At 40.8% G+C, this 16032-nt stretch overlaps 1 protein-coding gene across 1 annotated transcript in view; it reads left to right on the top strand.

The window, feature by feature from the left end:
* Positions 1-11814, top strand: part of LOC104667845 (calreticulin-like) — a 46919-nt gene extending 35105 nt beyond the window's left edge. Inside the window, 3 exon segments of the mRNA XM_010370423.2 lie at positions 7969-8061; positions 8558-8566; positions 11361-11814. Of these exon segments, the coding sequence (XP_010368725.1) occupies positions 7969-8061; positions 8558-8566; positions 11361-11600 (342 nt within the window). The 3' untranslated portion in view covers positions 11601-11814.
* Positions 11815-16032: the final 4218 nt, after the last annotated feature.

The following is a 16032-nucleotide window of genomic DNA, read 5'->3' as shown; positions in this document are numbered from 1 at the left end:
TAAATAACCAGGAGCATGTGTAGCGGAGTGGGGAAGGGTTCAGAAGAAAAGGAAGGAAGGGAGGAAGGGACACATTGTATCTTTCTTTTCTTTTCTTCCTCTCTAATTAGAAGAATGTGGATACACTTTGTATTGCTATTATTTTTTTTTTTACAGTTGTCTCTTTTTAATACATAAGGAGAACTTTCTACATCTTGTAAACATATGTGATCATATTAATATGCCTAATCTGATTATTTCATTAAAATGCTTATCCCCCCCCCACTGAAAACATTAAGGTACACACTTTAAACTGTATCTTTATTCATATACAAAATTAAAAGTATTTGACACTAATTGCTCTGGGTTCTATCAACCTCTGCAAGCAGGCAAATCTTAGTATTTGAAGAATTTAAACCATGCCAGAGGAGTGCTTCTCAAACTTTAACATGCATATGAATAAAGTGGGAGGTCTTATTAAAATACAGATTCTGATCCAGTAGGTCTGGAATGAAGCCCAAGAGACTGCATTTCTAAAACTCCAGCATTATCTCTTAATTTTGTGAGGAGTGTGTGTGTGTGTGTGTGTGTGTGTGTGTGTGTGTGTGTGTATTTGAGAGAGAGAGAGAATTCTGCACAATGCAGACATTATCCTTGGGAGCATGTTTTCTTCTAACTTCTAATTGGGTCTGGCATTCACAGGTCCTACTCCACCACCTCCCACATCCCCCGCCCCCGCACTCAGCCATCACAGAACATCCAGGTTACCACGGGATCCCTGCACTTTACTGGAAAAGTCAAGTGACTCTCAGCATGGAGATGGGTGGGAATTCCCTCACCTGCCTCCGCCCCAATTTCCAGCCTTCAGATGCTCTGGCAGCCCAGATGCCCTCCCCATCCCTCCTTGGTCCCAGCCTAGTAAGATGGTCAACTTTCCTGCCTAGTCCCTGACTTCTCCTGTTCCCTATTCTGACACTTCCAAAGACAACCCCTTTACCTTTTTTTCTTTGGTGGAAGTAACTGCGTTGTTTTTTTTTTTTTCGTTGTTGTTGGTTTTGTTTTTTAAATCAGCACAGAGGCTGGGAGCAGATGGTAGAGAACAAAGAAACGTGTCCTCTTACCATTGGAACTCTTTATGATCTTTGAAGGAATGAGTGTAGTCTAACCACAATGAGTATAACCTAGTCATAATGTCATCACCCAATGGGTTCATCTAACCCACTGCCCGGAAAAGCTGGAGCACTGAGAAGAGCAAGTTTCCACAACAGAGAGTTTAATAAATGCAAAGCTCGCTAAGCGGAAGGATAGGAAATTTTTATTACTCATATTAGCCTCTCTGAAAATTCAAAGGCTAGGATTTTTTTAAGGATAGCTTGGCAGGCAGGGGGCTAGGGAATGGGGAATGCCAATTGGTTGGGTTGAGGGTGAAATCAGAGAGTCAAAGCTGTCCTCTTGAGCTGAGTCAGTTCCTGGGTGGGGGCCACAAGACCAGATGAGCCAGTTTATCAGTTTGGGTAGTGCCAGCTGCACTCTGCATCAGAATGCAGAGTCGGAAAAACACCTCAAATACCAATCTTAGGTTTTACAATAGTGATGTTATCTACAGGAGAATTGGGGAGGTGGCCTCTGGCTGCATGACTCCTGAGTCATGATTTCTATTTTGTTAGTTTTACAAAGGCAGTCTGGTCTCCAAGCAAGGAGGGGGTTTGTTTCGGGAAGGGGCTGCTATTGTCTTTTGAAAAAAAATAGATTATAAACTAAATTTCTTCTATAGTTAGTTTGGCCTATGTCCAGGAATGAACAAGGGCAGCTTGGAGGTTAGAAGCAAGATCGAGTTGATTAGGTCAGATTTCTTTCACTGTCACAATTTTCCTATGTCAGATTTTTCTCACTGTCATAATTTTTGCAAAGGTGGTTACAATAATACAAAGCACATTGATATCCCTTACATCGTATGGTCTGTGCCACAGCCCTGTGAGGCCAAGAGGGTAGGACTTACCGTTGCCATTTTACTGATAAGAACACTGAGGACTCAGAGAGGAGACTTGACTTGTCAGGGCCCATTGCTAACAAGTGCCCAGACCTTTGCTCTTCACATGTTATTACTCAAGTGGGATAGCACAGGTAACTTTCAATGAATTCCTTAGGGCCTTAGGCTTTAGTCAAACACAGTTCACAGTTCTTTTACAGAGAAGATATAAGTAGACCATGATCACCAGTTAGGATGCAGGACTGGAGAGCTCATAGCCCATGAGTTTAATGTAAGGGCAATGGAGGCAAAAGGGCATTAAAAACAACAGTGAGATTAGGAGCAGTTCTCATGAAAGTAGGGAAAATAGAAAAGCCAACAAATAGGCAGTTCTCTTAGCAAGACTGTTGACGACTCAGAAAAAATCCTGAAGGTAAGAAAATATCTTAAACATGCAGAAGGAATTTTAAAAACCAATTGTTAAAAAATGGCTCATAGCAAAATAATTATCTCTATTCAAAGTGGCTATTTTATCACTTGTTTTTCTCTTGGAGGCAGGGTTGGTTGGGTAATGTAAGTCCAAATAAAAGCCTTTCTATTAAAAACAAGAAAACTTTTTTGGCTATGAAACAGTAAGGCAGGGTTTTTTGTTTTTGTTTTCGATTTTTAGTTTTTGTGGGTACATAGTAGGTATATATATTTATGGGGTACATGAGATATTTTGATACAGGCATGCAACATGTAATAATCACATCAGGATAAATAGGGTATCCATCACCTCAAGCATTTACCCTTTGTGTTACAAACAATCCCACTACACTCTTTTAGCTGTTTTTTTTTTTTTTTTATTAATATACTTTAAGTTCTAGGGTACATATGCACAACATGCAGGTTTGTTACATACGTATACATGTGCCATGGTGGTGTGCTGCACCCATTAACTCGTCATTCACATTAGGTATATCTCCTAATGCTATCCCTCCCCGCACCCCCCCCCCCCCCACAGTAGGACCCGGTGTGTGATGATCCCCTTCCTGTGTCCCAGTGATCTCATTGTTCAATTCCCACCTATGAGTGAGAACATGCCATATTTGGTTTTCTGTTCTTGCAATAGTTTGCGGAGAACAATGGCTCCCAGCTGCATCCACGTCCCTACAAAGGACACGAACTCATCCTTTTTTATGGCTGCATAGTATTCCATGGTGTATATGTGCCACAATTTCTTAACCCAGTATGTCACTGATGGACATTTGGGTTGATTCCAAGTCTTTGCTATTGTGAATAGTGCCACAATAAACATACGTGTGCATGTGTCTTTATAGCAGCATGACTTATAATCCTTGGGGTATATCCCCAGTAATGGGATGGCTGGGTCAAACGGTATTTCTAGTTCTAGGTCCTTGAGGAATCGCCACACTGCTTTCCACAATGGTTGAACTACTTTACAGTCCCACCAACAGTGTAAAAGTGTTCCTATTTCTTCACAGCCTCTCCAGCACCTGTTGTTTCCTGATGTTTTTAATGATTGCCATTCTAACTGGTATGAGATGGTATCTCATTGTGGTTTTGATTTGCATTTCTCTGATGGCAAGTGATGATGAGCATTTTTTCCTGTGTCTGTTGGCTGTATGAACGTCTTCTTTTGAGAAGTGTCTGTTCATATCCTTTGCCCACTTTTTGATGGGGTTGTTTGTTTTTTTCTTGTAAATTTGATTGAGTTCTTTATAGGTTCTGGATATTAGCCCTTTGTCAGATGAGTCGATTGCAAAAATGTTCTCCCATTCTGTAGGTTGCCTGTTCACTCTGATGGTAGTTTCTTTTGCTGTGCAGAAGCTCTTTAGTTTAATTAGATCCCATTTGTCAATTTTGGCTTTTGTTGCCGTTGCTTTTGGTGTTTTAGACATGACGTCCTTGCCCATGCCTATGTCCGGAATGGTATTACCTAGGTTTTCTTCTAGGGTTTTTATGGTTTTAGGTCTAACATTTAAGTCTCTAATCCATCTTGAATTAATTTTCGTATAAGGAGTAAGGAAAGGACCCAGTTTCTGCTTTCTACTTATGGCTAGCCAATTTTCCCAGCACCATTTATTAAATAGGGAATTCTTTCCCCATTTCTTGTTTTTGTCAGGTTTGTTAAAGATCAGATGGCTGTAGATGTGTGGTATTATTTCTGAGGGCTCTGTTCTGTTCCCTTGGTCTATATCTGTGTTTTGGTACCAGTACCATGCTGTTTTGATTACTGTAGCCTTGTAGTATAGTTTGAAGTCAGGTAGCGTGATGCCTCCAGCTTTGTTCTTTTGGCTTAGGATTGTCTTGGCAATGCGGGCTCTTTTTTGGTTCCATATGAACTTTAAAGCAGTTTTTTCCAATTCTGTGAAGAAAGTCATTGGTAGCTTAATGGGGATGGCATTGAATCCATAAATCACCTTGGGCAGTATGGCCATTTTCACAATATTGATTCTTCCTATCCATAAGCATGGAATGTTCTTCCATTTGTTTGTGTCCTCTTTTATTTCATTGAGCAGTGGTTTGTAGTTCTCTTTGAAGAGGTCCTTCACATCCCTTGTAAGTTGGATTCCTAGGTATTTTATTCTGTTTGAAGCTATTGTGAATGGGAGTTCATTCATGATTTGGCTCTCTGTTTGTCTGTTACTGGTGTATAAGAATGCTTGTGATTTTTGCACATTGATTTTGTATCCTGAGACTTTGCTGAAGTTGCTTATCAGCTTAAGGAGATTTTGGGCTGAGACGATGGGATTTTCTAAATATACAATCATGTCATCTGCAAACAGGGACAATTTGACTTCTTCTTTTCCTAATTGAATACCCTTTATTTCTTTCTCCTGCCTGATTGCCCTGGCCGGAACTTCCAACACTATGTTGAATAGGAGTGATGAGAAAGGGCATCCCTGTCTTGTGCCAGTTTTCAAAGGGAATGCTTCCAGTTTTTGCCCATTCGGTATGATATTGGCTGTGGGTTTGTCATAAATAGCTCTTATTATTTTGAGATACGTTCCATCAATACCGAATTTATTGAGAGTTTTTAGCATGAAGGGCTGTTGAATTTTGTCAAAGGCCTTTTCTGCATCTATTGAGATAATCATGTGGTTTTTGTATTTGGTTCTGTTTATATGCTGGATTACGTTTATTGATTTGCATATGTTGAACCAGCCTTGCATCCCAGAGATGAAGCCCCTTGATCATGGTGGATAAGGTATTTGATGTGCTGCTGGATATGGTTTGCCAGTATTTTATTGAGGATTTTTGCATCGATGTTCATCTGGGATATTGGTCTAAAATTTTCTTTTTTTGTTGTATCTCTGTCAGGCTTTGGTATCAGGATGAGGTTGGCCTCGTAAAATGAGTTAGGGAGAAATCCTTGTTTTTCAGAAGGAATAGTTTCAGAAGGAATGGTACCAACTCCTCCTTGTACCTCTGGTAGAATTCGGCTGTGAATCCGTCTGGTCTTGGACTTTTTTTGGTTGGTAGGCTATTTATTATTGCCTCAATTTCAGAGCCTGCTATTGGTCTATTCAGGGATTCAACTTCTTCCTGGTTTAGTCTTGGGAGAGTGTAAGTGTCCAGGAAATTATCCAGTTCTTCTAGGTTTTCTAGTTTATTTGCATAGAGGTGTTTATAGTATTCTCTGATGGTAGTTTGTATTTCTGTGGGAAAGGCGGTGATATCCCCTTTATCATTTTTTATTGCGTCTATTTGATTCTTTTCTCTTTTCTTCTTTATTAGTCTTTCTAGTGGTCTATCAATTTTGTTGATCTTTTCAAAAAACCAGCTCCTGGATTCATTGATTTTTTGGAGGGTTTTTTGTGTCTCTATCTCCTTCAGTTCTGCTCTAATCTTAGTTATTTCTTGCCTTCTGCTAACTTTTGAATGTGTTTTAGTTGTTTTTAAATGTATAATAAATTACTGTTGACTGTAGCCATCTTGTTGTACTATCAAATACTAGATCTTATTCATTCTACCTAGCATATATACATATATATATATATATATATATTTTTTTTTTTTTTTTTTTTTTTTTTTTTTTTTTTGAGACAGAGTCTCACTCTGTCACCCAGGCTGGAGTGCAGTGGTGAGATCTCTGCTCACTGCAACCTCTGCCTCCCAGGTTCAAGCATTTCTCCTGCCTCAGCCTCCCAAGTAGTGGCATCCACCACCACACCCAGCTAATTATTTGTATTTTCAGCAGAGACAGGGTTTCACCATGTTGGCCAGGCTGGTCTCAAACTCCTGACCTCAGCCTCCCAAAATTCTGAAATTACCTAATTATGTTTTTGTACCCATTAACCATCTCCACTGCTCACAGCACCCTACCCCTGGTTCCACTCCCCCGCTTCCCAGTCTTTGGTAACCATCATTCTACTCTCTGTCTCCATGAGTTCAAGGCAGCGGTTTTTTCAAAGCCCAGGGGAGGGACATGGGATTACTCATGCTACAGACTTTCCAGCTGATTGTACAACTACGCCCATGACATTGACTTGATGATTTATTAACATATTGCAAAAGTAAAAAATTATAAAATGACCATCATTTTGCCCTTTTTGAAACATACTCAGATACTGAAAAGTTATGATAATAACCACTAGTGTCTATTGGGTGACTATTAACTGCTAGACACTGTGCTTTACATATATTATCTCTAATTCTCATGAAACTACTCTCAGGGAGTTATTATTTTCCCTACTTTACTTATAGGGACTAGGCTCAGCGGGATTGAGCAAACTTGCCCGAGATCACACAGCTAGTATGTGGTTGAGCTGGTCTGACTCCATGACTTGTGTTCTTTGTATTCTGTTCCTTTCTCATTCAATAAACAAACACAGAAAATATTATATACCATGGATTTCATTAATATTTTCCTTTCATTGCAAATACTAAAAATGTTATTAAAAAATAGAGAACTATAGTACACGATCTACATTGTATAGAATCTGGCTGGGCGCAGTGGCTTACACCTGTAATCCCAGCACTTTGGGAGGCCGAGGTGGGCGGATCATTTGAGGTCAGGAGTTCAAAACCAGCCTGACCAACATGGTGAAACCCTGTCTCTACTAAAATACAAAAAAAAAAAAAAATTAGCCAGGCATGGTGGCACATGCCTGTAATCTCAGATACTCAGGAAGCTGAGGCAGGAGAATCACTTGAACCAAGGAAGTGGAGGTTGTAGTGAGCCAAGATCATGCCACTGCACTCCAGCCTGGGCGACAGAGCAAGACTCCCTCTCAAAAAATAAAAATAAAATAAAAAAGGATTCTAAATTCTGCTTGCACTTCTTGTTGAAACTTTTCTTTTTCCTATGGTCTTTTAGTTTTTCTGATTAAGGAGAGAACCTTTTTTGTTGCCCAGGCTGAAGTGCAATGGCGCTATCTCAGCTCACCACAACCTCCAACTCGCAGGTTCAAGTGATTCTCCTGCCTCAGCCTCCCAAGTAACTGGGATTACAGGCACGCGCCACCATGCCCAGCTAATTTTTGTATTTTTAGTAGAGATAGGGTTTCGTCATGTTGGCCAGGCTGGTCTTGAACTCCTGACCTCGTGATCTGCCAGCCTCGGCCTCCCAAAGTTCTGGGATTATAGGCGTGAGCCGCTGCGCCTGGCCACCTTTTTAAAGGCGTCTCTATGTAAGTATCATCAGAAGTAGGCACTATCAATCTGAGCTGGGGCAAGAGCCAGTGGACACCAATTTGGAGGCTAGCAGACTGATAACATTTACTTCACAACCTTCTAAAATAGTGTTCAGAGGCATAAGGAGCACAGAATCTTGGGAAACTAAATTAATTTTGTTCTAGAGCAGATCAGCTAGGGCAGTACAGGATTTTGGACCCTCTGTGTTATTAATAACCCTTGTATTTTCTGAGTTATTAATAACAATTAATTATTGATTATAACCTCTGGGCCAGTAGCCTGGGAATATGCATTTAGCAAGGGTCTCCAGGTGCTTTTTAAGCCCTTCGACATTTAGGTACCTAGTTTTAATAATCCTGTTGTTTTCACTTCAGCAGGTAAAATCGGGCAGCATCTTTAACAATTTCCTTCTTACAAATGATGAAGAGTTTGCTCAAAAAGTTGGAAATAAGACCCAGGGAATAAGAAAAGTAAGGTATTCCCCCACTCTGCATACCAGATGTCTGACTCCTCAGTTGTTCACTGTTCTTTGCATTTCAAAAATCAGCTGCAGAGTCTTTGTCTCATTTTTGGTCACTTGGCCCTGAGAGGTAGGAGAAAGAACTCATGTTCACTGGACATTTATAATTTTGTACTTGTGACTCTGTCAGCACTTTCCAAACACCATCCCACTTAGCCCTAAAACAACCCAGCAGGACAGATATTATTACTTCCATTTTTCAGATGTGGGAACTGAAATTCAGAGTTTAAAGTACCCAAAGTCATCCGCAGCCTTTGACTTGTTGAAGTTTTGCCTTCCCTTTTGATTCACAAACCATAAGAGTCTCTTATATTTTCTTTATAATTTTACTTTTCATGTTTATTATATTTTTAACCACCTAGAGTCTACTCTTGTATAGGATATAGAATTGTTGAAATATGGTAATTATACTACCCAAGCCTTGATGTATCAGTTTCTGAGAGGAGGATGTTCAAGTCTTCAGCTACAATTATGCATCTATTTTTCCCTGCAGTTTCTCTCTTTCTCTGCCTCTGTGTGTGTATATATATAAGTATTTATATTTATATCTATATTTGTAAGAGACAGAGTCTTGCTCTCTCTGCACAGAGTGCAGTGGTGTGATTGTGACTCACTGCTGCTTTGAACTCCTGGGCTCAAGCAATCTTCCCACCTTAGCCTCTCGAGTAGCTAGGACTACAGAAGTGCAGAAGTGTGCCACCACACCCAGCTAACTTAAAAACAATTTTTTTTTTTGGCCAGGCGCAGTGGCTCACGCCTGTAATCCCAACACTTTGGGAGGCCGAGGCTGGTGGATCACCTGAGGTCGGGAGTTTGAGACCAGCCTGAACAACAAGGAGAAATCCCCATCTCTAGTAAAAATACAAAATTAGCCAGGTGTGGTGGCGGATGCCTGTAATCCCAGCTACTCGGGAGGCTAAGGCAGCAGAATCACTTGAACCCAGGAGGCAGAGTTTGCAGTGAGCCGAGATGCGCCATTGCACTCCTGCCTGGGCAACAAGAGCGAAACTCTATCTCAAAAAAAAAATTTTTTTTTTAAGAGATGGGATCTTGCTATGTTGCCCAGGCTGGTTTCAAACTCCTGGCCTCTCATGCTCCTTTTGTGTTTCAGACTACCTGCTCTAGTGCATTGATCTAGAAGGGAGCTACTGAGCTCATTTTCCTTTTCTTTTTTTTGTTTGTTTTGTTTTGGTTTTTGTTGTCGTTGAGACAGGGTCTTGCTTCTTGGCCCAGGCTGGGGTATGGTGGTGAGAATACAGCTCACTACAGACTCAATCCCCGGGGCTCAAGTGATCCTCCTGCCTCAGCCTTCCAAGTAGCTGGGACTACAGATGCATGCCACCATGCCGGGTTAATTTTTCTTTTGACGTTTTTGTAGAGACAGGGTCTTGCCGTGTTGTCCAGGCTGATCTTGAACTCCTGGGCTCAAGCAGTCCACCTGCCTCAGCCTCCCAAAGTGTTGGGATTACAGAAAATAGGCCTAAGCTTATTTTCTGATGGACGGCTACGAGAAAGAAGGAAGGTGATGAGTGCTGTTTACCGGCTTCCCCAGCCTCCTAGAACTATTTTATGGGTGGAGTGATACTTGGGGCAATGGCCTCATGACCCTGACAAGCTCTATGCAGATATCCTGGTTCTGCAGGAAGGTCCATTCAAAAGCAGGCTTGTGGCCAATACTTGATTACCCAATAGGCGGATTAAGCTTATGCTTAGAGCACCCGCAGAAACACAGGCACAAAAAAAAGTTTGCTTGTTTGTTTTTCGAAGAACTTTGATACTTAATATTTCCTTAAAAAAAAAATAGAAAGACCAGGCGTGGTAGCCCACGACTATAATCCCAGCACTTTGGGAGGCTGAGGTGGGTGGATCATTTGAGGTCAGGAGTTCGAGACCAGCCTGGCCAACATGGTGAAACCCCATCTCTACTAAAAGTACAAAAATTAGCCAGGCACGGTGGCGGGCGCCTGTAATCCCAGCTACTCAGGAGACTGAGACAGGAGAATCACTTGAACCTGGGAGGCGGAGGTTGCAGTGAGCTGAGATCAGGCCACTGCACTCCAATCTGGGCGACAGCGTGAGCCACCGTCTAAAAAAAAATTGAAACAGTCATTCTGGGAAAAATTATTTGACCTTGTAATACTTTTTAGTCTGCTTTTGTCTTGTTTTATTTTGGGATTATATCTAAAATTGTTTTGTGAAGCTACTTTTTCATATTGGTTAAGAGTTTGAATTTTGAAGCTAGACTGCTTGAGTTCAAATCCAGTCTGCATTATTTAGTAGCTGTATGAACTTAGGCAAGTTATTTAACCGCTCTTCATCTATAAATGGAGAAAAATGATAGCCTCTATCTTATAAGTTCCTGGTGTATAGTAAGTGCTCAATACATGGTAGCTATTATTATTAAGCCATACATTCACTTGACAAGTACTTGTGTACCTGTTCAAAGCACTGTTTTAAATGCTGGGGTTATAGCAGTGAAATAAAACAGAGAAGTTTCTACCTTCATGGGGCTTACTTTCAGTTTGCGGAGATCGACAAGAAAAGTGTAAGGAAGTCTGAATCTCAGATCCCTCATCTAGAAAGCAGAACAAGTAACACACCTCATACTTTGCTGTGAGGGATGTAAATAACATGTGTAGATTGCCTATTATAGCACTGTGGTTAGCAATGCAGTAGGCATTCAATAAATGTTTGCTAAATTGGAACCAATTTTATTTATGAACAAACTACATACACACACACATTTCTATTCACCCTACACATGTTGAAACTTTGTATATAAATAAACACCATCCCAGAAATCTTAACACTGTTGGAAGGCTGGGCACGGTGTCTCACGCCTGTGATCCCAGCACTCTGGAAGGCTGAGGTGGGTGGATCTCCTGAGCTTAGGAGTTTAAGACCAGCCTAGGCAACATAGCGAACCCCCATCCCTATGAAAAATACAAAAAAAAATTAGCCAGTTGTAGTGGCGTGTGCCTGTGGTCCCAGCTACTCAGGAGGCTGAGGTGGGAGGACCACTTGAGCCCAGGAGGTAGAGGTTGCAATGAACCAAGATGGCACCATTGCATTCCAGCTTGGATGACAGAGTGAGACCCCATCTCAAAAATAAATAAATAAATAAATAAATAAATAAATAAATAAATAAATGATTGTGGGAAGATGTCAGATATCTCTAAAGTTGGTTAACTTTGTTTATACTATCTGTAAATTATTTTGAAATTCCACATTCTAAACAGGACCTAAGAGAAGCAATGGAGAGAACTGTATGAAGAAACTGGAAAAAGAAAACAGGCAGAAGAGGCCAAGGAGAAAAAGGAAATGGAGGAAGAAGAGGAAGATGGCATTTGGGGAATTGAAGAAAAGGGAAACGAATTGGATCCCACTGCAGAGCCAGGAAATGACAGGCAGATGCAGGAACATGATGCTGACAAAGCGTTTCTGGATAAAAATGAAGGAGTCCTTGTTGACCAGAAGGATGAACTGTAACTGGGATTGTAGAGGCAAATGTTAGGAGGAGAAATATTCATGAGGTTGGTACAAATTGGGGAGCAAAATAACTTACTTTTTTGAAATAAACTTTGGATTTGTATTTCCCATCCCACTCCCTTTGCTCTGTGAGACCTGGGGAAAGTCACACTGCCTCTTGGGGCTTCTATTTCCTTATTAGTGGAAAGGGAGTGATTATTTCTCTTTTATGAGGTTGTAGGGATTAAATGAACTAATGTATGTAAAGTGCTTGATACAAATATGTAGTCAAAAAATGGTTGCTATCACTACTATCATTATTATGGAGTTTATGGAATTAGTTATCAGTAAATAAACTTCTGTATAAACTTAATCCTCACTTTCAATTTATCCTAGGACACCCAAGGATTTTATTTTGTTTAAATGTACAGGGCCAGGCACAGTGGCTCACGCCTGTAATCCCAGCACTTTGGGAAGCTGAGCTGGGTGGATCTCCTGAGGTCAGGAGTTTGAGACCAGCCTGGCTAACATGGTGAAACTCCATCTCCACTAAAAATACAAAAAATTAGCTGGGGTTGGTGGGGGGCACCTGTAATTCCGCTACTTGGGAGGCTGAGGCAGGAGCATTGCTTGAACCTGGGAGGCGAGGGTTGCAGTGAGCCGAGATCGCGCCATTGCACTCCAGCCTGGGAAAAAATAAAAATAAAATAAAAAATAAACAAACGTATGTATTAGTATTTACTGAGCAGTGCTGATGGTTATACTTGTGGACAGATGTTGTTTTCCTCTTGCAGACGTATCAAGCACTTAACAACTAGATTTCCTCCTAACATAAGAAAAAGTACTTTGTGAAAATCCATTTGCTTTTCTGCTGTTTTGTACCCTATCTAACTTTTAAATAATTGTCACTTGTTTGCAAGTTTGCTAGTCTCATATTTATCTTTTTCTGTATTACCTGCTCACACATCATCACGCGCATTCATGTAGCTCTTTATAGATTAGAAAGCACTTTGCCGTAAATTCGTGGAGCTTCTGCAATGTGCTCATCTAATCCTCATAGTAGCCATTGTAGAGGATACCATTCTTATCTTCATTTTACTGATGTGGAAACTGCTTAGAGTGGGTAAGTCACTTGCTCAAGGTTAAACAGCTAGTAAGGGACAGGACCAGTGTCTCGAGCTTGTCTGGTTTCGAAGCTTATACTTCCATAAAACAACAACTGAAAGCACTATAAAAGAAAACAGTTTATCGTTCCACTGCACCAGGCTGTGGAATGAGTGAGTGAATATCTATTACTATTGAATACATAAAGTAGGCAACATCCCATGTGGAAAAAAAAATGACTTTTTAAGTGCTTTTTGTTTTGTTTTGAGACAGAGTCTTGCTCTGTTGTCCAGGCTGGAGTGCAGTGGCACAATCTCGGCTTACTGCCACCTCCGCCTCCAGGCTTCAAGCCATCCTCCTGCCTCAACCTCCCAAGTAGCTTGGGACTACAGGTGTGTGCCACCACATCTGGCTAATTTTTGTATTTTTAGTAGAGACAGTGTTTTATCATGTTGGCCAGGCTAGTCCCTAACTCCTGACCTCAGGTGATCTGCCCATCTCAGCCTCCAAAAGTGCTGGGATTACAGGTGTAGGCCAGTGCACCTGGCCTTCAAATGTATTTTTAAATGACTATATCCAACAGCCATGGAGTCAGACCCACAGACATGGCTGTCATACAGTTCAGTAAATGATAAGCCCAGGCTCTGGAACATACTAGGTGCAGAATCTGGAACATAGTAGGTGCTCAGTAAAAATTAGTTGAATAAATGAACAAATTTCTGCCTGGTGGTTTTGGTGGTTTGAGAAAAGACTTCATGAAGGAAGTGACTTTTGAGGCAGATCTTAAAGAATGCATGAGTGTGCATCTTTTGGGGAAGGTTAAAAACAAAAAAGAGTGCACGAGTCTGCCCAAAGGAGAAGGGGATGTGTGGACCAGATTTCAGAGTCAAAGAGCAGAGCACCAGATGACAGGAAGTAGGGTGGTGAGGTCAGGGAGGAGCAGCAAGAACTTCTTCCTTCCTCCCTGTAGACTGGTGCCTGGTGTGGTTTCTAGACCTTACAATCTTTGTTCTGGTTTGGAAAACTTGACTTTATACCTATTTCTACAGCCTAAGAGTCTTTCTGTTGTGAAAAAGAGCTAAGCTTCAGGAGCTGAGTCTAAATATTTTGTTTTGGGGGCTGGAGGACTGGTGTGGCTGGTGATTTATATTTTAGGGATGCCAGTCTGATATGAGCATTGTTTACTATAAATGTCTGCTCTGATTCCTCAGGTGTATACTCTACCAATTGTTACATGATTTCAGTATCACCGGATGAAGATATTTTTAGGAAGGATTTTGTAATCCTTGTTTACAGTAAGGATTCATTTGAATATTTTTTAAACCTACTGCTCTTACCTTTGATAAATTTCTTTTGCCTTTTATTTTGATTGATTGTGCATATACTGTTTCAGAAATTATGGTATGCCAGGCATGGTGGCCCACACCTGTAATCCCAGGACTCAGGGAGGTCGAGGAAGGAGGATCACTTGAGTCCGGGAGTTCCAGACCAGCCTGGGCAACATAGTAGAACTCCATCTCCATGAAAAAATTAAAAATTAGCTGGGCATCATGGTGCATGCTTGTAGTCCCAGCTACCCTGAGGTTAGAGGATTGCTTGAGTCCAGAAGATAAAGGCTTCAGTGAGCTGAGATGATGCCACTGCACTCCAGCCTGTGCAACAGAGCAAGACCTTGTCTCAAAAAAATAAAAATAAAAATCAGGCCGGGACGAGGTCAGGAGATCGAGACCATCCTGGCTAACACGGTGAAACCCTGTCTCTACTAAAAACTACAAAAAACTAGCCGGGCGACGTGGCGGCGCCTGTAGTCCCAGCTACCCGGGAGGCTGAGACAGGAGAATGGCGTGAACCCGGGAGGTGGAGCTTGCAGTGAGCTGAGATCCGGCCACAGCGCTCCAGCCTGGGTGACAGAGCCAGACTCCGTCTCAAAAAAAAAAAAAAAAAAAAAAAAAAATCAGGCCCGGTGTGTTGGCTCACACGTGTAATCTCAGCACTTTAAGAGGCCAAGGCAGGAGGACCACTTGAGCCCAGGAGTTCAAGACCAACCTGGGCAACACAGCAAGACTCTGTCTCTATAAAAAATAAAAATAAAAAAAAAACCCAAATCAAACAAAAGGAAATGATAATTTTAACAAGAAGAAAATGCATGCATAATTCTACCCATTCTGCACATAGACTGAAATTTTTTGTGTTTCTTTCCAGGACACATCTTTTGAACACCACCATTCTGCCACTGAAACATACTCCTCCAGATGATTTTTTAAAATTACGATTGTAAACTTATTTTTGCAAATTAATAGGTATTCAGTGTAGAACTCTGGAGTCAACATATGTATTAGGAAGAAAGTTAATATTATTATTGTATAATATACAATATTATTGTATTTCCTTCCAGTTTTGGGGATTTAATCACACTACTTAGTACATAGTACTTTATCATCTTTGGTTGGTGACAATGTCACTTCTAAATTTCATTTTATTTTATATATATATATATATATATATATATATATATTTGAGATAGGATCTCACTCTGTCATCCAAGCTGGAGTGTAGTAGTGCAATCTTGGCTCACTGCAGCTTCGACCTCTTGGGTTCAAGGCGATCCTCCTACCTCAAACTCCCAAGTAGCTGGGACTACAGCTACAGCTGCACACCATGCCCAGCTAATTTTTGTATTTTTAATAGAGATGGAGTTTCACCATGTTGCTCAGGCTGGTTTCAAACTCCTCGGCTCAAGTGGTCCACCTGCCTTGGCCTCCCAAAGTGCTGGGATTCACAGGTGAACCACCGTGCCCAACCTATTTGTTCATTTTTTTTCTCTTTTATTCCTTTTCTCTTCCCCACTTAGATAACTAAGTTTTATTTAAAGTGTCTGTTATTTTAATTTGTATCTGTTCCTACAAAAAGTGAATTTTTGTTTTGTATTAATAGATTTTTAATTTGTGCAAATAGCATAATGTTTTAATCTCATTTTGTTTCTTCATATTTTTCACTGAGCACTGTTTTAAAATGCATTCATCTTGCTGTGTATGCATCTAATCCATTGCTTTTGATTGTTGCATAATATTTTACAATACAACATCTACCACACTGTAGCTATCTCCTCTCCATATGATAACCAGGTTGTCTTTGAATCCCTACCACCATAAATATCACACAATAAATATTTTAATGCAGAACCCCTATGTGCCTGCATAAGAATTTCTTTGGGATATATCCCAGGAGTCTAACTGCAAGCTCATAGAGTGTATGAGTTCTGAATTTGCATACTTCATGTCAGATTGTGCTCCACAATGGCTGTACCAGTCCATACTCCTACCAGAGTTCCAGCATCCCCAGAACTCCC

This window comes from Rhinopithecus roxellana, chromosome 12 (genome assembly GCF_007565055.1).
Source record: "Rhinopithecus roxellana isolate Shanxi Qingling chromosome 12, ASM756505v1, whole genome shotgun sequence".
In the NCBI taxonomy this organism is placed as follows: Eukaryota; Metazoa; Chordata; class Mammalia; order Primates; family Cercopithecidae; genus Rhinopithecus; species Rhinopithecus roxellana.
The sequence above is the reverse complement of the archived record's forward strand: the minus strand, read 5'-3'. Positions and strand labels throughout refer to the sequence as shown.